Here is a 24,740-nt window from a genome sequence, read left to right as displayed (position 1 = left end):
ATAGAACAGATGGTCCATTATCATCAACCGACTCCAGATGACTGCTAGCTATACTGGACATCTCACACAGTCCATTATGCTGCTCAGCATAACTGATCAAAAATAGCCTTATATTGCCAAGACACTACAAAATATCTGCACAGAAAATTCTGATAAATATGTTATAATGTTAAAAATAGCAGACATTAAACTTGTGTGTCATTTAATTTAAGACCAAAGTGTCCCGATCAGACAGGTGACAGAAAGTGTGCAGCTAAATGGACATCGGATCACGTCCACCCTGTAGAAGGAATTTTCTTTCACTAGCATAACATGAATAAGAATTAATCATTCGTAAAGGTTTTATCCTTAAAAATGCATTAGAGGATGTTGGCTGATTATTCAGACTACATTAGATGTTAAAGGCTCTAAGGGAAACAGTATGACCATTTAGGTTGGAGATCGACTGGAATTGAAAACCACTTGTATATCACTAAAGCCGTTTATATGGTATATGGTTCAACACAATCTGGTTTCGGACAAAATGACCCCTGGATCACTGTATCATTGTTGGCACACGGATGCTTTTTCAACCTTGAAATTACAGGTCTGACCTTGAGAGGTTAAAGGTCGAGCTAGAAAACATCATTTGTGTTTATAATAGATGGTTTTCCTCGACATAGGCAGGTGTAACTTCACAGTGTAACTTCACATCTTTAATACAAAAAATTCAATGTCATACCTTGTTAGAATGTTCTGGGTATTTTTTACACAGACTAGTAAATGAGATTTTAACTACATAGAACCCTGTAAAAGTGTGGAATACATTGAATGAAAGGTAACTCCTAATCTGTCTGTCTGCTATACACCAATGTTGTATTACATCTCCTGTCATTGACACACCAAAGCCAACCCAGGAAATGCTAATTTAATTTAAAAGTCAAATGTAGAACACCTAGGTGAAATTAAACCAGATACACTGATTGCCTGGCGTAGATTTCTCATCACTAAATCAGACAGAATGTCTCAGCTATGTTCAAAGGTAAGCACAGGTAAAAATGCTTCACCTGAAATTGTATAAGGCAATAATGTATCTGTTAGGGGTTTTCCACTCTACCTGAAATACAATGGGCGGAGCTAGCAGGTGATTTGACAGTTTGTGGTCCAAGTACAATAGGCCTGGATTGGATGTGGTAATACAGTTAGTGGAAACAATAGGAAGTAAGGCCTTTGTGTTTACAGTAGTCCAGTATGGCTGGAGGGCGTCCACTCTTAGCCACAAGCCTGCTGTAGCTCCTAACAATGTTCAGTCAGTCAGAACTACCATAACAGCTCCACACACAGGCCAACCAGCAGTGTGAGCGCCAGCTTTAAACCAGTTGTCAACAGTGAGCTGTACCAGGGACATTTTATAAACACTTCTTTAAATTTGTGTGACTCTGGACTGCAGGAAGGAATATACGATTTTATAAACATATCTGTTCTCCAAGTAAGAACACTTTCAGTGAACACAGAGTTTTGTGTAGATCTCTAAAGACTTGGCCCCCAACAGGAGGTGTTACATTTGACACTGATACCCTTTCATTCCTACAATGTGAGAAGGGGGTTAGTACCCTGGGGATCTTCTTTTTTCTCCACTGGACCTGATTGTGTAGTGTTAATTAGTACTGTTATAGATACTGGTGTAAAGGGTTAAGTGGTCTGCCCATAATAAGACTTGTGTCTATAGACAGCACAAGCTGGACCGGTGGACATGCCTGATGAAGATGCAAAACAAAATGACTTGTAAGTATTCTAGTATTATTTCAATCTTATTTAACACCAAGTCAAATTAATCTGATTAGATTATTAAATTCTACCTCTGATAAAACAGGTAAAAAATGAAACGAAGAATTTATTTGTACAGCGATTTCTTTACACAGGTACAAAATAATGCAAATTTATACAACTAATTCATTTCTGTAGCTTCATTCAAAAATTATGTATATTCTTAACCAAATACCTCCTATTGACAAACATCTTAAATATAATGCACATTTCAATAATTATATTGATATGAATTTTTATAACAAGGTCTAATGTATCTTGAGGGAATTATTGAAACTTTTTTTTTTAATTTAATTGACATCAATAATATATCTAAATATAGGATACAATATTACTGATTTGTTCTAATACAATTTAACACATCTGACATAATATTATATCCTCTTTTAATTCATATATATATATATATATTATTATAAAGTAGAACACCTTATCACTTTATTGACTCTTAATCCCTTTATATTTTGTAAGCATATCTGTTTATCTTTTTGATGAGATATAGCCAGTATGTTAACTTTCTAAAGGTATTGTTTACCTGGAGTGTATATCTACAGGCCTAACACAGAGTCTCTGATGTCAAAATATTATCACCTATGGTAATCCCTTCAAACATGGAGGTGCCCTTTCTAGGGAATTCTAGCCCCTCAGGAGAGAGAGAAAGTTCAATCAGCATGTCTACAGCCTTTACTTGTGGACAGGTACCCTGATCCCTAATTAAGTCCCTAATCAACCAGGTATATAGGTCACCACATGGCCAACAGCTAGCCCCCGAATCTTAAGCCTGGTAGTCACATGTGGAAAATAAAAGATGAAATCAGTCAATGTTAGATGTTCTTTAAAAAAAAAGTATAAATTGAATAAGAATTATTATATGAATGTGGTTAATATATAATTAGTAGTGTTTTTTATATGAGGAGAAATGTCTGAGTTTTCCAGCTGACTTGAAATAGGCACAAAAAAATGAAATACTTTTTATCATGATGACTTTTAGTCCTAAATTTGTTAACATCTTTCAGTATACATTCCCTTGACACCTATAGCTATATACAACACAGAGAAATAGAATTCCCCAATCCTGAACATGAAAAAGTAAACGTTTTAAATCTAGATTTGGAGTTAACACATTTAAAAAAAAATGTGTATCCTAGTTATGTTATGTATTGTACAATTTCTGTTACAAAACCTAACAACACAGTTAGAGGTCAGATTTGAAAGGTGACAGCTTTTAACTGTTCAAGTAAAAAGGTTGATCAATCTTTTTCTCAGTTTGAATTACTAGTGACAGGTTCCTGGAATGAAATGACCTGTTTATTGTGATGTATTGATACCAAGCAGAAATAAACAATTTTCCACACTCATAAAGCAATCAGCCACACTGTCCCAGATGACAGGCGGGAGCAGGTCTCATTGACAACTACTCTAATACCAATAGGTTTTATTGGACTAAGTAGGGCCATTATGAGTCCTGTGATGGATTGGACTGGTGCTCACACATGTGGCTGTCACAGAGTTACCTCATCTTACATTTTATTTATGTCCAACATCAAGTATTCAATCAGTATTGGTACAGAGTCATATACCTGTGTTTTTACCTGTAATTTACCTGATTTTTACCTGTCATAATTACCTGAGGACACACTTTTTATTTATATAACTGTTTACCCAGACAACATTTACCAGATATTAATATCTGTCGTTTTCAATGAAATTAATCCATCATATGGGCCTGACACTTGGAAGGGTGGACTCTAGGCACTAAACAGCCAAGTGCACTGGGTATACATGTCAAAAAGTATTACAGTGAAATTACTCAATATTCCCTCATATGAACATTTCAATCTGAAATTATGTATAATGCACCTAATTTGCCTGTCACAACTGACAATAAATGTTGATGTCTGACATCAGGGACATATATAACATGAACTTTGGTAATAAAAATCCAGAAACCAAAAAAAAAATAAAATAATTTTCAAATATTACCAGTATTAATATCAAAAACCAATATGAGTATTTTCTTCATTTTTTCCTCATGATAATGATTTTTCTAGATGATGCAGGTTTGAATTGAAGAGTCAGAAACTCTGATTTACTGTAGTGGTAGTCAGGATTACTAGAGTAATCCAGTGTATATACCTAGAGATTATGATGTCCCTATGATTGACAGCTCGAGGAGGCTGTCTGTTTATTTCACTCCTCAGCAGTTTGTATCCGAAGCACTTACATCCTATTCAAGATATAAATATGAACTTTGATAAGATTTAAATTTTTGTCAAAGGCTGATAAAACTTGGGTACCTTACACTCCGATAAGATACGCCAGGCACCTGTTGGTAAGGTGTTGAAATGTTTCCTAGGTAGAGAGTCCTGTGTTCACACTTGACCCACTAATTGGATGTATTTGGACCTGACACATCCCCTGGACTATTGTACAAATATTGTCTGACCATCAGAAGTGTGCCACAAACTCAGATTTCACCGATAAAACTCCCAAGTTACTTTGGTTTGTTAAAAACCTGATACTCTGTGGTTTACACTTTTAATGGTGGATTGATTATAATGTTTCCTGTGCTGGAGACATCCTTCTGTGGGGGACTGTGAATGGGAGAGAGGTGCCAAGGATCCAGTGGTCACTCAGTCTGTGCCAACCAATCTTCACCTTCTAGTGTAAATCCTCACCCAATACTGACCCGGAAAACATCTTTTTCTATTCTAGTTTTGTTTTTAAAAAAAGTTCTAAAATAAAAAAAAAAATGATATTTAAAATGTACTGACTAAGCACATCAATTATTCCTATGCATCCATAAATTTCCATGAATTCTGCTTAATTCCAAGGTTACAGAAAGCCCAGTTAGTTTACCAGGGTAGGTTTAATGGAAACTTCAATCTGGTTTTCGATTTTTAATTGAAATCTGAATTTAATCTGAAATTAAAAACAATCATCTGCCAATCATCTGAAAATATGGAACATTATATAAAATTTTAAGTATTTCTAAAATATATTTATCAATTTTCTTTCTTTTTTAAAAATAATTTATGATCTTGTTCAGCTAACTATACTTTTAACAAACTAGACACTTTTTTTCAATATTGGAATTGAAAATGCGATATAAAAAAAACTGCAATGCCTTGATCAGATTACAACAGGTTTTATACAGAACAAGGGTTTATCAGTTTAGGGGGCTGTTTTGAATGCCCATCAATCTTTCTGTATGTGTTGTGTCTTTATCTAGTCCAACATCTACCCTGGCCCCTGTTCTACCTGTCACAAGATTGATGGGTAGGGCCACCGTGACTACCCTAGGGTAGCTTTCTACCCAGACACACTGTTACTGGCTGAGCTGGTTGACATTCTCGCTAAACCAAACAGCTGCTTTTATCAACTGTAAATACTGTCTGTTGTCGCAAGATGGATTTTCTTGTAGTTACTTTTTCTGTATCCTTACAATTTAAAAACGCCGGTCAATATTTGCGTACCACGACAAAAGGTCAGACGTGCTATGAGACCTATGATATTGCCAATGACGACATATGTGGCATTCAATTTGTGAACATTACAATTATAATTAATAACACTTAAACAACTAGGACTGAATGACAATCAATTATGAAAATTAAATTCACAAATTTAAAAACCATTAGAAGACTTTCGATCTCTTTGGTCATACTATTCCGTAGTTCTAGATGATATATTTTCTCCAGCTGGGCTACCAACAACCCATTCAGGTGTGGGCTATTACAGGTGTATAAAAACGAGATGTAAAATGCCAGGTATGTGGAAGTCATAAGTAAGACATCAATATTCAGTGGACAGGTAAGACAAAGCTTGTGCAGCTGCACAGCCAGGTGTAGGATTTCCGGTACGCGTGCCAGTCCTACTCTAGGGCACAATTATAAGTGTTTCCCTATTACACGCTATCGAGCTTGGCACGTGCCCGGGTACTTTTGTCCGCCTATTGAGATCCATTGAGATCCGACTGTCTAAATAAAAGGGTCTGAAATGGGCTGAGAGCGAGCTGAACTAACAAGACGCTAGAGTGAATGACTTTAAATGACTGTCTGTATCTGCTCAGTATCACATGATTACACATGTAGTAAAGGGCCAGACAGATCGATACATCTTCAAACTTGTACCTATTCAACCAGTCATACTTTTTAATCATCAGCTCCAAAGAGCTGATCAGGAATATTTTGATTCCCATTAAACACACATGTTGGTATACTTTGTGTTTGATGCTTTAGGCATCACCACTGTTCAAATACCTTTTATGAAGAAACATTAGTTTTTTAATGGTTTATCATTTCAATAAATAGCTAGACAGGTAATTTCTTGTCTATCATATGTCTTGAAAGTTACATGCGAAATAAGGTTAATTGGGAATAAAATTCTGTCAACATTGAATTGAAAATTAGAAATTAAATGTTCAACACCAACTGTGTAACCAGTGGAGGATAATAAATTGTGTAGGATAATTAATCATAATTTCAACAGGAGGCTGACAATGAAGGTTGTACAGGGACAAAGTGAAGATGCTAAGCTGCTGATAGAGAGTTTCGCATCCTACTGGGAGTAACTGATAAGAGCTGTTATGACCCTGATTACTAAATAAGTGTTCTAATGAACCTGATCATTATACAAGTGCTATAATGAACCTGTCCAGTGTGAATTTTCAGATAAAGTAATTTCGTTTTTTACTTAACATATCACTTGACTATAAACCATGACTATATAAATTTTTGTTGACTGAAATGGTTTCTATAATTTTCTTTCTTGACCAAATGGTCCAATGAACAACAATACTTGGATGTACACATGCATACTCACACAGAAGCTGAATCAAAGTAATTAGAGCAAATATTGATTATATTTTGTCGTTCCTCTTTTACAAAGACAACTTTCAATGACACAAAGGATTTTCAGATGGGAAACAGCATGTGCATTTCACATGAAAGATTTTACAATGTGAGGGTTTCTTGTTGAAAATGGTCAATTGATATTCAAAATGACAATGGCAGCTCGCTTCCCACATCATGTCTTTTGGCATTAAATGAGGATCAAGGGTCAGAATACATTTGTTCTCTTTTGTAAGAAAATGTTTGTGCTTTAAAAGAGGCGAGTTCATTTCCTGATCTGATAATATAACTGGCAGCAACAAACAGACACAGAAAAAAAAAATACAGCACTATGTTTTTAATATTCTAACATAATCAGAAAATGATTATGACTCATTTTTAATGAGATGCTTCAAAAGAAGAATATCAAATGAAATCTTATCTTTTTGTTTTATTACAACGATAACGGAGGCATGAAATACCCTTTTGAATATTAGATGTAAATCTACCCAGAGAATTGAAAGCCCTCCTATTTGCTGTTCGCATACAAAAAGGGTAACTGATCGATGGGTCTTACAATTCTGTCACACCTTTGTCAACACGATAATAAAAAAACAGTCGTAGGCAGATCATTTTCATCATGGCAATTCATAAGAAACACCCAGACTTCCCATCCTTAGTATTAAAGACGATAGAGGGGCACACTTCTAACATGTCTAAAATTCTAATGTTTAGAAAAGACAATATATGTTATTTTTTTGACACAGACTTCCTGTTGGTAAAGGAACAAAATAAAACAGCAAATATTTAATTCACACAGATACTACAGAGAAATGTCAATATATAAATATTGGGATTCAAATGAATGATCAATGTTTTGTGGCTGGGTATCAGAAGTGTGGGGGACCCATTCACCAATAGCGTGTGTTTGTTCTGTTGGGGGGGGGGTGACTTCAGATCACATCCTGTTTTTTGTATCTAGGTATAAAAGTTAAAGAATTCTTGAAAGACTGAAATGGATATGTCCAATATGCATGGTCAATGTTTAACCTTAACATTCCACTTAAACAAATTACTTGAGTAAATACAAGAAAAGAGCATATGGCAGATTGACAAGGGCTACCTGGTGGACAAAAAGTAGATGGATGAGAGTGGACAGTAGCCAGAGGTGTTCAACATACACAGTCCCACCAATCGTGTGAAGATGATATCTAAAGCCCCCAGGATACCATCAGCTTACATTTATCTTGCATTGAAAGTTTGAAAAGGGTGAAAAGCTTAAGAAAGGGCTCAAAAACTTAATCCATTGTCAATTTTAAGAAACATTTCTTTGATGTTTGGGATAGAATCTTATCAGATGATAAAGAACTTGTGCTGAGGTAACATCACTTGGAAATTAAAATGTCTGGTAGCCTGACGGTCAGTCTTATACTCTGACCACTGGTCAAGGTGTCTTAGTTAAAATGACGGATACTAATATAGTTTATTTCTTAGAAATTTCCCAAAGAAAATCTTGTTAGAATTATAACATAATTATAAGTTCATGTAACTTTTTTATTCTGATTCAGCATATTTTAAAGAAAAGTAGGTTTTTTTTATTATTCAAAAAGGAAGTATGAATGAAGATATTATAAATCGATCTTATTAAGACAAAAAAACAACAATATAATCATCATTAATAACATACCTGGGGAACTGATAATTAATGTACCTCTGGTCAGGTGCTAAACAAAATAGGGCGAGAAAAAAAAGTTCTCGCAATGTTATGCCTTACACGTAAAAAACAAATTATTACATTTCTTTGTATGTTTGAATATTTATCACAAACAGTAAATTATGAATGAGTTTGTGTTATAGCGTGGGACTGTATAGCCGTTGATCAGAGATATCAAAGTCCTTAGATCGGGCGGTAAACTGTGACAAACCGGACTTTCATTAGTGTTTTATTAATGACATTCATTCACCAATCCATCTTTACAAATGATAAAAGGGGAGAAATGTATAACTGGCAATATGCTGTTTGCCAGACGAGACAGGTTACAAGTCAGTAGAAAGACAGATATGGACATAGCATAAAATATCACCATTAAAATCATATACACTAACTGGTAAAGACAAAGAAATTGACATCTAGTGAAACACAGAAATATTTTCCCAGCGACTTCAAAAGAATATTTTGGTAATCAAAAGCATGTAAATATTTTCACAGAGAAATACATTTATTATTGTAAAGATAGAGGTGGACAAAATTCTCTTTAGATACTTGAATGAATGGTCAGTACTAATGACCATATGATGACCATATCATGCTAGGCAAGTGGTCAGTGTTGTGAATGTCTCCTGGGAAGTGGACAGTGGTAAAACTGACCAGTGTATGGTCATCAGACCCCATTACTGACTGCCCTTTAATTAACTGGGAGGACTATAAGAAAACAGTTTCCCTTTCTACCTTGTTATTTCTTCAACAGACAAATCCCTCTGGTTCCAAACTCATTCAGTGTTTATTTTTATTTATACTGACCCAGTCTTTGGGTTTGAATGAACAAACAGACTGGACAAAGACTTCAAAAACAAGCTCTTGAGGTGAAAATTCAGAAAATTGGTCAAGGTTTCTGCTGCTACTAATTAGTTATGTAATGCTGCCCATTAGTGACCACAGGGGTTCACCAGAAAATTGACAAATAAACTGCCTCCAAATTACACAGCCTACCCAAACAACAATACACCAAGTCAGCTATCCCCAGCAGGCAACAAGGGGGTAAGGGATGGCCTGCTTGATAACAAGACCCTAAATTACTGGCTTGGAAATTGCCTAGCTGAACCATTGCACACCCTGGGAGTAAATTACAAATAAATGGTTTGATGAAAATGAAATTGGATGTGATGTAATGTATGTAAGTGGTACATGTAAGTAGTTTCTGTTGTTAGATTAGGTAGTCTGGGAAATTGGGGAATAATTGACCAACAACTCCTGTGATTGGCTACAAATAAACAATGTAATACCACAAGCATTATAAGTTTCTACTTAAATTCGGACTCGTTAAGTGTGGAAATGGGTTAATTAAATACATGTATATACAATGAACTGGTAATTGCTTGGACATGCAGATATTATAATGAGATGCAAATTTTGACCTATCAAAATCAATATGACTTTTCCTGTTAAATTAAAGCTATCTACCACAGAAAAACCCATGACAATTATTCAGTTACTAAAGGAATGTGAACTATTTATCAAAGTGACATTCCTTCTTTTTTGAATTGCATGTTTATGGTTGACGCGGTCATGAAACAACAAATTTTTACCAAGAGTTCAAACTGATAAGTGTCACACGGTGGAAAAAATAAATTTACATAGCAATCTAAGTTTAAGAAAAATCTAACAATTTTCATTATTTCAGGGATCTGGCTAAAGAAAAAAATCTTTAAATCTAATTCAACAACTTAAACCCAATCTTGATCAAATATTGGCCGATCTCCACAAATACATTATTATTACTGATGGGGATAAAAATGTCTTTCGTCATAGGTCATTATTGGGTCCATAAATTTTGTACCTCTGTAGCTAACCATGACAACTTCAAACACCTGCCGTCAGCATCAGAAACAAAGGGGAGATAATTCACAGTGACCATTATCTGTGTTTATTTAGCAGACATGCTTTATCAGAGTTCTATAGCCCAGTCTCTTATCAGATTAATTAATTGCGCAGATTTATCTGTCATCAGCTTTTATTTCTGGCTGTTGCTAATGTCCAGAATCTTCAGTAGTGGTCAGTCCTGCTGGTCAAGCCTGTTGCCAGACCAGTCTGTGGTCAATGACAAATTGACGCCACTATCACAAATGACACTGCTTCAGCTGCACCGACAATAACACTTAAAATCAAATATATTTCACACCAACAAAATTGTCAAATATTCTAGATTTCTCTTTCATGTCAACCATATGATACATTTAGACTTAACTTAAAAGTTATATTTAACATGGAAACAGTTGTTCAATCACAGACTAGGTTTAATATAATGGAGCTGCAATGAAGGATAAAATTGAATCATTTAGCTTCGAGGGATGTCAGGCGATATTAACAGTTTAAAAATACCTCCTCTGACTCTTAATGTATATAAATCACAAAATTGTTTTATCAAGAACAAAATGTGAAGATACAGATAATTGGAAAAGAGTTAATTTGTAAAAAGCATTAGATTTAATGAAATGAAGCATACCAAAATGAATGCAAAGTCTAAACACTTGTTTTTATTTGATTTGCATAGAGCACTAAGCATGTTCTATAATTTATTTTTTTGTGTGAAATAATGAGAACAGGGGTTTACTAGAGTGTATCAGTAACTAGAGTGTATCAGTATAAGACAGGTATTTGTCCTTATCCGAGGGTCAGAGGTGATGATTACTAAGGCCAATATATTCAGTTCAATGATGATATTAAAGCTTTCATCTATAAAACATATTCCCAGGATTATTAGACCACACTGTGGGAGGTGTCTAATCCACTTTTCCTTGGCTTTACAGGTGATTTTTGGATCACCTTGATATCCTATAAAAGGGAGATTACTCTTGGCTTGGGATTAGTGCCCTGTGACAATAGCAGCCATTTCCTGTGCACACGGCTTAGCATCAATCTGGGGGCTCAGGTGTTAACCCCCTGGAGGGAGGGGGAGCTATCCAAGTAATAAGTTAGCACTGTAACGTGTGGGACATACAAAACATACATTTCCATGTGTACCTTTCCTCATTCATGTACACTTCAGTTTCCTGTGACAGGCCAACTTTAGGTGAAAACTTTTTTATGGGACATTCTATACGTGACTGGCACACTTCCTTTTTGCCGTTACAAATAGCAATTCTGAGGCAGTAAATTCAGTGACACTTTAAGACAGCGATTAAATTCACACTTTCTGAGTGAAGAAATATCACAGTTAACGTGAGATGATCGAACATAACATGTGGTAAAAAGATGTTCTTGAGCAAGTAGAGTTTAGTGTGATAGTACATCGAGGAAGGACTGAGATGAAGGAAACTGCTATCATGACAAGTGTACTAGGAAATGGTAACATCACCTGGCTTACATCTACCTATATACATACAGGTAACTAATTAGCATTTCAGTCAACAATACAGGTATGGTTACCTGCAGTGAAAAACTTATTACTTGATTATTATTTTGACCAAGATAGTGACTACCTTTATATGTGTCACATGAATAACTTATTAGAAAAAATAAACTCTGAATCGAAACCTGATTAATAAACAGACCATCGATATAGCTTGTGTAAATAAATTACATACATTGTATTATGTATACAATTTTTTTTTTAATTTTATTTTCTTAAAAGTTTTCCTTAACACAACTTATGGAAGTTTTGAAATCAAATGCATGTTTTAATTTCAACATCCTTTAAGTGATATAAACGTAAAATTTCAGACATTTTATCTATACTCTTCTAGTCTGGTTAATTTGTAATCAAAAAATATAACTTATGCACACAGATGTACTATATTTCTCCTGTTAGTATTTCACCTTAGTCTGGTGTATTAATTAGGTTTTTTGTGTTTGTCGTCTTATAAAAAATTTGTTTGTCATTCGGACATTTCTATATGATATGATAATAGAATTTGTTTGTCATTCGGACATTTCTATATGATATGATAATAGAATTTGTTCTCTTATATAACAATAAGAATTTGTGTATATAAAACTGATACTAGAAGACATAAATCTGATTTTAATTTCAAATGATTATAAGTCACCAGATAATGTCTATAATGCTTCTACACGCTAATTAGGGAAACGTAAGGGACTTTCTGATTGGTCAGTCTGCTGCAGTAATGGCCAGTTGTCCATCACTAGCCTAGAGTGTTACAGTCAGCAGGTGGCTGTCAGTTCTTCAGGGGAGATAAATCAATTTTAACCCATCTCTGACACGAGCTCATATAATTAAATCACGTAAATGGGGTACAGTAGGGGCTACCTTAGAAATGTAATACAATTGACAAAATTAAAAATAAAAAATTATTTCCTCTAATGAACAATATGTAACTCTGTTTCATTCCCCGAGTTTTAGATATAAACCACATATTTTAAATGTCATATCTTACTGGACAAATCAATGTATATATCACTTTTCCCTTCTTTCTTCTCTTACTCATCAATTTAACCTGTTTAACTAAAGTGACACAAACAAAATTCAATACAGCCACATAAAATTTATTGCAGTTCTTTTGAAATTCCTAAACTGAAAATACTGAAATAAAAAAAAAAAAAATAATAATAATAATAATATTGAAAAATAAATCATCTTAAAAATTGGCAGTATATTGAAAACATACCAACAATAGAAAATGAATAATAAAATCTCCAGGTACCAGTTTTTCTTGAAGAATAACATTTTCGAATGGATTAAATGTGTGCTTCATCAATATAGTTCTCAATTTACCCTCTTGGATACATGTAAATCTAGTTGAGATACATACATCAATATGACATGTGTCAAAAATGTTGTTTGTTGATACAACAGTACTTCAAGTTGGCAACATTTATATAAGTAAGTAAACCAGGTCCTAGTAAGCACTGTGAAAACAAGATCTAGGGTCAGATATTACAATATACCTATATATAATAAAGCTATATTGCTAGAGGCCCAACTCTTATCATATTGATGATGGCCCTTATCTGATCATGGCTGGACAGGTCATTTTATACTGGTCAGTCTTGACCACCCCCTGCTCTGGCCCCTCTGGTGGTCAGTTGATACTGATAACACTACTACATGGTCAGTTTAACTGGACTAAAGCTATATGCAGACACTCTTTGAAACTGACCACTCTGTGAATGACTGTAACTATGAATACATGAGTGACCATTTAACTTGGACCACTGGTCACTGACCACAACATAAACATTTAACAGAAAACTCTGCTTCTTCAGTTTACATGGATATTTAATGGAATTTACCAAAACAGTGCTGGAATACATTCTATGTCACTGTTTACATGTTTTGTGGAAATTTAATGACAGAGTTTACAGCAGTGAGTCTGATATAACACCGGGGCATTGTCAGCCGGGGAAAGCAAATGTGTATACAGAGAAGTTCACAAACCAGACATTTTGGATTTAAACAGTAGAATGTGTGGTCCTCATCATCTCCACAAAGTGGGTAAGGATGCTTGTCTATTCTTAAACATATTCTTGAGTTGATTTGAGATGCGAAAGAAAGATTACGGCTGCTGTGGCCTGGTGTCCATGTACAGGGCCCACATACATATGTAGATGTGTCAGTTGCCATACAAGGTCACTTTGACCTGGTGTCAGAATTGTAAAATGTCAGTTTGGATGAAAATGTCTTCATGTACAAGTTTCCATATTAATTTGGTGCTTACAAATATCTTTAATTTTGACATTAATGGATGTAATTAAATGTGCTATTTTCCTGGGAATGATGTCTGTTTAAATTATAGATTTGGTCATCAGAAGATTTATTAATCATTATGACAATTAACAATAATCTTAATCTGTATCTTTTCATATTTTATATTAAATACCTTTATTTTGCAAATCCACTATAAACTGGATCAAAATTGAAATATGATTCAGAAAAATTATTGTTGATTCTACTACAATACAATTAACTGATCTGAAAAAAAAATCATCAGACACTCTTTTCATAAAAAAGTATAAACTGATATTTCCCCCTGCATTTGTGGAGGTTTTGACACAAGGAAAGATGTGTATGTCAGTGTTGTGTGCCAGCATTTCCTGTTAATATGTCCTGTTACTCATTGACAGGTGTGTGATAAGGGTCTCCCTCCTCCCTCTAACTGTTCCCCTCAATATGTTACCATGGTTACTAGGTCTGGCCAGGGAGATATTGGGGGTTGTTAGTGGTTAGAGTCTACCTGTCAGAGCTATATGGCTAGAGATTATACTAACTAATTAATGTCTCAGCATGCAGGCTTTATCACATTACATTTCCTGGTTCTCAAAAATCAACATACACTTTTCAAGGTCATGCTCAAACAAGACATATAATGTTTGTAACAAAGTATATATAACTTAAAGACATCATGTTGGTGTTACATGAATCTGCCACAGAAATTTCTGTAAAAACACAACTTGAATATTTATCACACTTAAAACACTGCCAGATAAACTGTTTATAAGTAAATATTTTATTTTTCACATATTTGCTGTTTTGGCCTTAAGTTGATCCTCTTTGACATGAAAACAATATTGTAGGTTTTTTATCTTGGTAAATCTGCTGTGAATACAAGGGTCCAGTTTGACATGTTGTTTGTGCAGTGGTCAGTCCTGGGGACTTGTCACTTGACCTATTGTACTGGTCAACTCTGAACATAGCTTTTAAAGCCTCTGTTCAATTCTTCTTATTGTTTCTTACCTGTACTATTTGGCTGTGAAAAATAGCCTAGGTGAAAAATTGTGAGTAAAATCTGACAATGTTACAATATTGACATGACTTGAACAACTTGGGGCAAGTTTACCAACCTGTCTTATTCCAGTGTGTGTGATACTTACAGAATTCTGATATAACACGTCCACAATCAGGTGACAACTCTGGGTTTATAACCTGACTGTATTGTACCTATTGTGAAATTTACACCTCAAATTGTTTACCTACCTGTTTCAATAAACCATAAAATCTTTAAATGTAAATATCCCTGTGTGTACCAAAGTCTTAACATGCCAATATGAAAATGGAAATCTTCAAGTCTAAGCAGAACTATTACAAAACAATCTTATTAATGAAGGTATAATCCAATTAACAGTACAATTCTATTTTAATTACTGTATTGTAGGTAGGATATTTATAAATTAATGATTATCCCCAAATTTTATGAACAAACATGTGAAAAACATGTCATAACAAAATCATTAGATTTGTCACTCTATCTTCAGTTAATGTATCCTATTGATTGTATATGACTCAAAAGAATTAAATGTTATGAATTGTATTTAAAATTAAATCATATTTTTGTCAAATGTGTTCCAGTTACATGAAATACAAAAATAAGGTATAAACATCTTTAAAGTTTTTAATAAAGTTGAATTAAATCCTTGTCAATTGAACTAATGAAACCAAAAACTTACAATTATTTAAATCAACTTTCAATGATTACATTTTTACAGCCAACATTATTTAAAATGACAATTTAGTAATTCTAGATCCTTATTTATTACTACTCTGTAATCTTAACCCATCATAAATTTTCTTTGTAATTTAAATTGAAAATACATCATATTCATAAAACTGATATCAATTAATATCAAAAACAAACTAAGCCACATACCTCAAATAGGATAATTTCAAATCCTTATACTCCTATGTTAAAACTTTGATGTCCATGTTTCAACTGATGAATTTCATTTTAGAAATCATTTACCTAACTACCTAAACACTTTGAGTTAATTAATCAAACCAAAACATTAGAGATATTTTCCTTTAATTGTAATTAATTAGATTAATTACCTGATAAAGGAAGTGATTAAGTTTTCCATAAGGTGAAGACAATGAAATGACCAATCTACCAGGTGATAAGATCAGGTAATTACCTACTGGACAATGGTCAAGACAATTGTACAGGTGTGAAAGGACATATCCTCATCTGAGATGACCACACCTATTCTATTCCTTAATGAGATTTTTACCTGAAGCAATAATTGGAACATCAATTTTAACACATTTTAACATTAGTTTTAACACTTTGAAAATTGGAAGGTAATTAACACCAAATTTTATTAAAGGACCAATCCTGTACAAGTTACAAAATATACTTGAACTAATTATCTCTAGAGAATATAAATATAGGGACAATTTCTAACTTCATCATTCACTCACTGATCACAGTATCTTCCACATAGTATTACTTATTTCTACTTTCACTTCCCAAACATTTATCATGAAGTACACAATGGCTGTTGGTAAGTTTCACTTTCACTTTCCTATCTTAATGTGTTGAAATGTATCTTATCTAATACTTTTGTGAGGTAAATGTTTATTTCACTTTTATTTTCCTACAACAAAGTATTGATTGTATCTTTACTTTTGTTGGGTAAGCTTTAATTTTGTTCACAAATAATTGTATACAAGTGTATCTTATCTGTGCTTTGTCAGGTACTTTACTAAAATACCCCAATAACTAAATAGCAAGGCCATAAACCTTATTGTCAAGCCTCTCAACCTGTTTGTACTGAGTGTATAGGAATCTTTGACAAACATTGGCTTCTAAGATGGCCATAAAACTATTTTCTCAATAGACATTCAGGAAAATTACAAATTGCAGGTGATTCTGTTTGAAACAAGTTTAATTAAAGGTCCAGCTGTTGGCTACCTGTGATTAGTCGGACATCTGTGGCCAGGGTGGTCATCTCTTTGTAGGATTTTTATGACTGCATAAAAGATAAATGGTCAATGTCCAGTCTGGTCAAGAGTGATCCAACTGTCTGCAGACCCTAATCCATAAAATCCTCAGCTAGACATGCTAATACAACACACTTAACCCTAATTTAACATTTAAATACTACCCTTCTGAGGTCTGAAAACATTTTTGTCATAGTGCCCCCAATTTTATTGCAATTTAATAAGGCCCCAGATTTCTTTATAAGGTTAGTGAAAACAATCTAGAGTGCATTTGTGTTTGTTCATCATTATAAAAGTCAGAAACCCTAAACCAAAGTTAATCTGTGATGGAATTCACCACTAATAAGTTGCAAGCAGGGTTGCCTATCACTTTACCATTTTGACACATACTGCAATGAATCTTATACTCAGGGTGTTTTATGCTGCCCTTTCCCTAGGGTCCACTAACTTCTGATATTTCACAGGATGAATTACATATGCCATACTTACTATACTGTATAGTATATCACAACCTTCCATATAAAGATCCCACTCAAAACAAAAAGTAATCAGATGTTAGGTGGTCAATATAGGTTAGGATATAGGTAATACAGTTTATTGTGTATTTTCTGAGACTTTGAGTTTAAGTCTAATGTTAGAATAACTAAAGTATGTAATAGACTCAATTTGTTATTACTAAGATCTATTAAAATGAGGGACTGCCATCATTTGGTGTATGTAAAACACTTAATTCTTACTTAGGCTTATCAGCTTTACTCAGTAATCCTAGTACAGGGATGATGGCTAAACAAAGGTAAGCTAAATATGTTTGTTTAATATTCACACCTAGGCTGATAGGGCTAAACAAATCCAGGGGAGGTAATCCAAGCTAGTCATTAAGGTGTTTTGGTAGTGGACAGGTGACACAGGTAGAGGAGTACTGTCAGATGCTGCAGTACTCAAGTGGTCAGTATAGGTAAAGGTCAGTACTGACCACACTCAGTATATAAAGTCAGACAGTTGATCATTGATCATTCAACTTGTCATAGAGATATCAACATACTATCATCCTACTACCAAACCTTAACTACTACCTGGAATACACCTTTGTGATTAGTTTTCACTTGTTCATGTCAACATGCAGATCACACCTGGTAAAATCCTTAATGATCAGCCCAACAGTCAAGGTAAATACATTTGCATATCTTAAACTAAAAAATATGTGATGTTATATCAATACTGCAAGTAGTTTTCTTATATGAACAATATTTCAAAACTGTATGAATAAGGTATTCATTAATTTTCTCAAAATACTTAAATTCTAAAAAAAAATCAACCATAAAAAAAAATCTAAACTTGTGTATATCTATAAACTTTAAAAAACATTGATCATAAGGTTTTTTTTCTGATAATAAGCATATTTTATTTTCCCAAAATATCTTAATTTTCATTCAAAATAATCAGTTGTTTCAAATTTCATATCCATATTTTTACTAATAATTAATAGAGTAGGATTGTTTTAATGTTCATTAATATTTCTTTAATAAACACTATTATTAGAAATAAGTAGTATTTATTTCTTAAAGTATAAGCTTTTTATCAAGTTTTCGGCACACTTCATCCCATTATAGTTATTTCACCTGCTGAGCCAATGATAGTTACAAAGCAATGACCATGGGTCATTTTCACACCACATCTGTAGTATACTTTGCAATAGCCCAGGCCACCTGTGGTCACTAGCCAGCTTCTGAAACATTTTTAGCTACCTATGTATTTACCTGAGATCACCAGTGGTCACTAACAGCTTCTTAACTACCTGTATTATTTACCTGTCAATCAATCCCAAGCCCACCTGTGGGTAATAGCCAGCTTCCTCAGCTTACTGTATCTACCTGTGTATATTACCTGTATATTACCTGGTATTTACCTGAGATAATAGCCAACATCAAAGATACATAATTTTACCTTTGATCTTAAACATACTAGTCTCAGCTCTCTACATGCTTCATTTTTACCTGTGCTGGTCACTCTTACTGACCAACACTTCCAAATAAGTCACTGGTCAGTTTAATCACTCATACTGCCAGTCTGTCAACTTTCACCTGCCAAACATGTTGATTACAGGTGAGAATTTTTTTCTCTTAAGATCACTTTTTATTTAACTTATAAAGCCACAACATATTACAAAGTTCATCAGTTATAAAAGTTTTGTAGAACTGTAGGGTGGGTCTTGTAGAAGTGCCCAACTCCCTTGAGGTTCTCACTCCAAGTATGTTCCAGGTAGTATGTGGCTCGCATTGTCTGTTGGGTAAGGATTGTGATCTTTTATTTAGAAAAGTATTTGCAAAGGAACTTTAAGCTTTAATCTATCTGTGGATTTGTTAGTGACAAACAGATTTTAGATTTTATTGACTTCCATCCACTTGTGAAATTTAATCTGGTCAGTTAGACTATAGGTGAATGGTCAAGCATCACACTGACCATATGCTGTACATCATAAGTAAAACATGTTTGTTTTCTATTCAAGTCAAGTGTAATGGAACAGAAAGCTCTTGTTCCAATAAATAATAGTAGGCCCATCTGCTGTTTGTGAGGATAAAAAAATCACAACAAAAGTCTGTAGAATTACAACATAGCAAGCTTGTAGTGTTGATCAGTCACATACTGAGGACCAAAGGCAGGTAGCAGTTTACCTATAGATCAGTTAATTAATTCACAGGTAGAAAGATGTTACCTTATAATTATTTAACAGATAGTGTTATTGTGGTATAATAGATATCACTCCCAAAGTGGAGAGGGCAGGGGGCCAAATCTAACTGGGCGGAAAATTAGTCTGCTATCACTGCCTCTGGGAGTCTGTACAGGAAATAGGGGAGGTCCTTATACATAAAAGGGGTGGAGTTAACTATTGTTAAAACTTCCTATGTTAGGGCTAATTTTAATTATAAGGCACACATGAGCATGTGTGTTGTTGTTTGGGGTGTGGATAGTGTTTTCTAAGGGAGGTGGATCTAATGGCTACCAAAACACCCTAACACAATACCATACCTGGGACTATTCATCCCAGGACCAACTGTTGAAGGGCAATTTACACAGGAATTAGAAAACAATGGAAAGTGATTGGAGTCCATACCACCTCTGTCCAAAGTGTTGACCACCATGTTTACCTGGTCATCAACACAATGACCACTGGCCTCAGTGCCTTTCTCTTCACATCCTTAACTAAATAGTTTATGTCATTTCGTATTTGGATAGTGAGCTAGCAGGATTAATGTGAGATAAGCAGAGTGTTAGTCAGATTATCAGACTTCCTGGAATTGAACTTTCTGAGATTTTGAGAACTTTATATAACACTGTTACCATCATGGCTCCACCTGAGCTTGGTTCTCCATCTGTGTATTTCCTTACTTCAACTTTATTAGATTCTTCCTCTGGTAAGTTTTCATCCCACTTAAAATTACCATAATATGCTGAATTTCACATGTGACCGACATCTTTAACAGGTAAAAAAAATAAAAAAATCAGTTAATAAATCTATTATTCTTCACTGCAATCATAACTAATAATTCTTTTATTTTGTTACAGACTGGATGGAAACTGGCATGGAATCCGACATTTCCGAGCACCTTGAGACCGACGAGATGTATATGATGCTTCAGGCTGATATGGTAGGTGTTATCATTCATTACTTAATTAGGTTACATCTAATTAGTCTTACATTCATGAGCTCAATTCAAAATACAATTTACAATATCTTTCATATTTGACATTGATTTAAAAAAAAAAAAGTTTACAAAATTGAATTAGAAATGCTCATAGTGTTTGACTTATTAGAAGATCTATATTTTAGCATTAAGAATATGTCATTGAAGAACATGATATCTATTTAATATCAAATTCTATGTAAAAATAATAAAAGTAACTTAATGGGAAAAAAAACATTTTTGGGGAAGTTCCATCAAAACCTTTTGTGCGAACTTAATTTCCACAAATAATGTCATGTTCTTCAATGTATTTAATTAAGTATTGAATTTTGGTATAATCAGTGGGTCAGATGATTAAACATTAGTTTTAAGATTGAAATATTTAGTTTAAGTAGATGGCATTTTGAAATATTTTCCTAATTTGAAAACTATCTAACAGATGTTGAAAACCATTGAATCTGAATTGATGTTAAAGTAATTTGACCCACTGTGTTATCATTCTGTATATGTAGGAAGCTGTATTTCATCTTTGCCTATTTTCAACTGCACGGTTTCTTACTTTCATATTACTAGGTTCCTACAAGTTATAAATGTGTAAGAGTTATTTCCCTTAGTACATATCTCTCCAATACTTGATGAAAACTATATCAGCAATCTTTCATCTATTCCCAAAATAATTTATCTTAGATCATATCTGTATGAAGAATTTATCATCAAAAATAATGTTTTATAATGTTTAATTCATAAGGTCTTTGCGATATATTTGTGTGTGTGTGTTATTTTATGCACATTACACATGTAAATGAAATGACTGTCCTGATAAAAAATGATTCAGATAGTAAATTTCATCAATTGTTCAGGTATCTTAGAAGATACATTATAATTATGTATACAATTAAAGTGTTCTTTACATTTTAACAACTTTCATAGAAATTATTTTTTTATTCCTCTTAATTGAGTATTTTGTGTAGGAGTCAATACTTAAAGTTTAAGTTATATGATATAGTAATTTACTTTCAAGTTATTCCTCTTGCCCTGGTATCTTAGTTGTCTCCCTTGGTATAAGTAATGTCAGGACTTATTATACTGTCATTTAGATAGTTTTATCAAAATCAATCTTAAGCAGTGAAAACAATTTTATATTTCATAATGTATCTGCTGTAAGATTCCACTATCAAAATTACATTATTATTTTCTATAATAATTTCTTTAAAAGGAATCTTTTGGAATTTTGTAGAATTAAAGCTGTTTAAGTCAACAATTCTTCAAAAGAGTTATTAAATAATAAAAAAATAAAAATCATTAAAAAAAAAAAAAAATGGCAGAAAACTATATCTGGCAGAATTGAAATTGTTTTCACTTAAAATGTATTTCAAAAAAATAATTTGTAAATCGAAATAAACAAAAAAACTAAACATCCCCCTGTTCCTTTACAGCTGAGCATCAAGCGACAGGAGACTGACCTGAAATCTGAGATTGTTGAGATCACCTCCAAGTTCAAGAACATCCTGACATCATGTGGTTTTGAGTCCCAGGATTACTCCATCATGAACCAGTCTACCGGCACTCTGCCTCCAACTCCATCCTTCATGAGGAGTTCAGCCCTCACACAAGTTACAGCCCTGTCCTCTGATGAAGACTTCCTTCTCCAGGAGATGATGAAAGCTTCCCTCTGTTCCACCAGTTCAGACAGCATCTACGAGGACTCTGCCATGACACTCATCGTTGACTCCAACTCCAACTACATGTCTTTGCCAAAGAACTCCATGGTGTCCACTCCCAACATTCCAAATGTCACCGGATCTTCATCATCTGACATCAGCAACCGCAGCGTAGGAGCCAACACCTCTGACGGTTACCCCAAGTCCACCGATACCTCATCTGACGACAACCAGTGTGTACCAGAGTGTCTTGACCTGGAGCAGGAGCGTATGTCCCGAATCCAGTACTATGGTGACTTTACCATCGACCGCCAGCGCCGCATCGACAACATGGCCGTGTCTCTGTCTGCTGGACCTGTCTCTTCCGACCTGACCAGTGCTGCCACAGAGGAACTCTTCACCCGTGAGGTTGAGGGATGCGAGGACAACTCTTCTGTACCACCTGTCCGTGTTGGACCCATCATCGGTGCCTGTCTGCCTACCTCCACCTACTCCACCACTACCTCCGGAAGTGCCAGCTCCACTCCATCATCTGGCCATCGTCGCCGTCGTCACTCTACGAGGAAGGACCGTACCACTTCTTCCAAGGGTAGTTCCACCAAGTACACCTCTGTGCCCTGTGCCTCCTCCACCATGATCGAAGATTTGTCTCCTTCATCTTCTAGCAGTGGTAGCAGCAAGCACCGTAGCAGCTCCATCCCCCGAGCCTCCTCTACCATGATTGAAGACCCTGACACACCCTGCAGCAGCGAGGATGACCTTCAGTCCATCTACACCTGGTCTATTCATGACAACGACTGTGATGAGGACCTCGCCCTGGAGGAGTCTTACTACAGGAACCTTAACCAGCACCACAAGATGTCTGCCAAGCCTCCTCTCCCTCCCAAGAGAGTCCTCTCCAGCAGAAGCAGCAGCAGCAGCAGTCGTTCCAGCTCTCGTCGGTCATCCAAGCAAGACAACTTGAAGGCCATTCCCTCCGACTCCTGCACACTTCCAATTGATGCTCTGTCTGTGATTGAGCCCTCAGCCAGCTACAGAGATGCTTACCTCGGCGCCGAGTCCATGTACGATGATGATGACATCCCCTTCAAGTCTAACAGTCTGCCCAGGACTAGTACCAGGATCCAGTTGCTCCCCAACAAGTCCTCAGGAAGCTCCATGGAAGCCCGCTGTTCCTCCATGCCCGACATTGTCAGCGTTGACCCTGCCAACAACGATGATTTCCACAGCGTGCCAACCTCTCCCGACCACAGTGCTGACAACACCTCCCCTCTTTGCGAGCGTCTTGAGCTTCCCGGCAAGTCCAGTTCCAGTAGTGCCAGCCCAGTGAGCGACAACCAGTGTAGTGCTACCCACCCCAACACTGATGCCCTTGTCGACTCTATCCTCACCGACAGCCCCGCCAGTGTCTGTAGTTCTGGTATCTTTGTACCCTGCAACACACCTGATGTCACAGATCACAGTAAGACCAGCCGATCCACCACTAGCGACAAGTCTGATTCCCGTGTCCAGCCTGTGGCTCCTCCTTCATCCGTGGCATCTGTACCCTCCAACGTTCAGACCGATGGTGGACTATTCAAAGTTCCCAAGTTCAACCAGCCACTCAAGAAGCTCTTCAGGTTTAAGCGTAGCAAGGCCCAGAGAGTGTTGACCAGCACACCCAGCCATGTATGTCCATCTTCAGTACAGAGTGACCCTCTCTCCAAGAGGAAGCTCTTCACCACCGATGCCTCCAGCTCAGCAGATGTTCAGATCGTCAACAAGAGAGCCGTCATCAAGAAGTTCAAGAGGTTCAGCGCTAGCTTTAGGAAAGACAGGCAAGGATTAACCCGCATCCAGACCCTCGCCAACTTGTGAACTCTTTGACACTTAAAATGCCATGACAATCAAAGTGAATTATGGACACATTCGTGAATGATTTATCCATGACAGTGAACTTTATGCAGTGTTGGTGAAGGTTGCTGTGTGTCTCAGAGTTGAGATTTTCAAATGATTGAGATTTGAATCTGTTTGAATAGTGCCTCATACTGACAGTTTAACTGATAACTGAGTACATAGTAACATACAATTTAAAGACATCTCATCATCAGCTCGTAATATTTCGCTGCCGTTATAGTGCAATATTCTGTTTCTCATTTTGCCACAAGTTGTTGGTAATTCTACTTCTGTCTCTTTCTTATCTTTCTTTCCAACTATTTCTCGGAGAAATGACTCAGGAATTTGTGTGTGTGAGAGAAATGGATTATAGCCATTTATATCTGTACATTTTGTAAATAGAGATGAAATCCTAATTTATTTTTATTTGTTTGAAAGTCAAGGTATATTGACAGTGCTATTATGTAAATATTAAAACCAAAATGAATCTGA

General features: G+C 35.3%; 2 protein-coding genes across 5 annotated transcripts in view; one reads left to right on the top strand and one right to left on the bottom strand.

The window, feature by feature from the left end:
- The window catches only part of LOC117329302 (39S ribosomal protein L28, mitochondrial-like), a 55,750-nt gene that overhangs the window by 14,576 nt on the left and 16,434 nt on the right, over positions 1–24,740 (bottom strand). The window lies entirely within an intron of this gene.
- On the top strand, positions 1,222–24,740 carry LOC117329301 (mucin-5AC-like). 4 transcript variants are annotated; one of them, XM_033887191.1, is made up of 3 exons: positions 1,222–1,764; positions 20,594–20,676; positions 22,149–24,740. In XM_033887191.1, the coding sequence occupies exons 1-3, from the start codon at positions 1,740–1,742 to the stop codon at positions 24,228–24,230; spliced, it is 2,190 nt and encodes a 729-aa protein (XP_033743082.1). In that variant the 5' UTR covers positions 1,222–1,739; the 3' UTR covers positions 24,231–24,740. The 4 variants fall into 4 exon arrangements, with proteins under 4 accessions (XP_033743082.1, XP_033743079.1, XP_033743081.1 ...); XM_033887188.1 differs by lacking the exon at positions 1,222–1,764 and adding an exon at positions 11,638–11,742; XM_033887190.1 differs by lacking the exon at positions 1,222–1,764 and adding an exon at positions 13,396–13,810.

The sequence above is a fragment of the Pecten maximus genome, chromosome 6, assembly GCF_902652985.1.
Source record: "Pecten maximus chromosome 6, xPecMax1.1, whole genome shotgun sequence".
In the NCBI taxonomy this organism is placed as follows: domain Eukaryota; kingdom Metazoa; phylum Mollusca; class Bivalvia; order Pectinida; family Pectinidae; genus Pecten; species Pecten maximus.
This window is presented reverse-complemented; position numbering and strand designations above follow the sequence as displayed.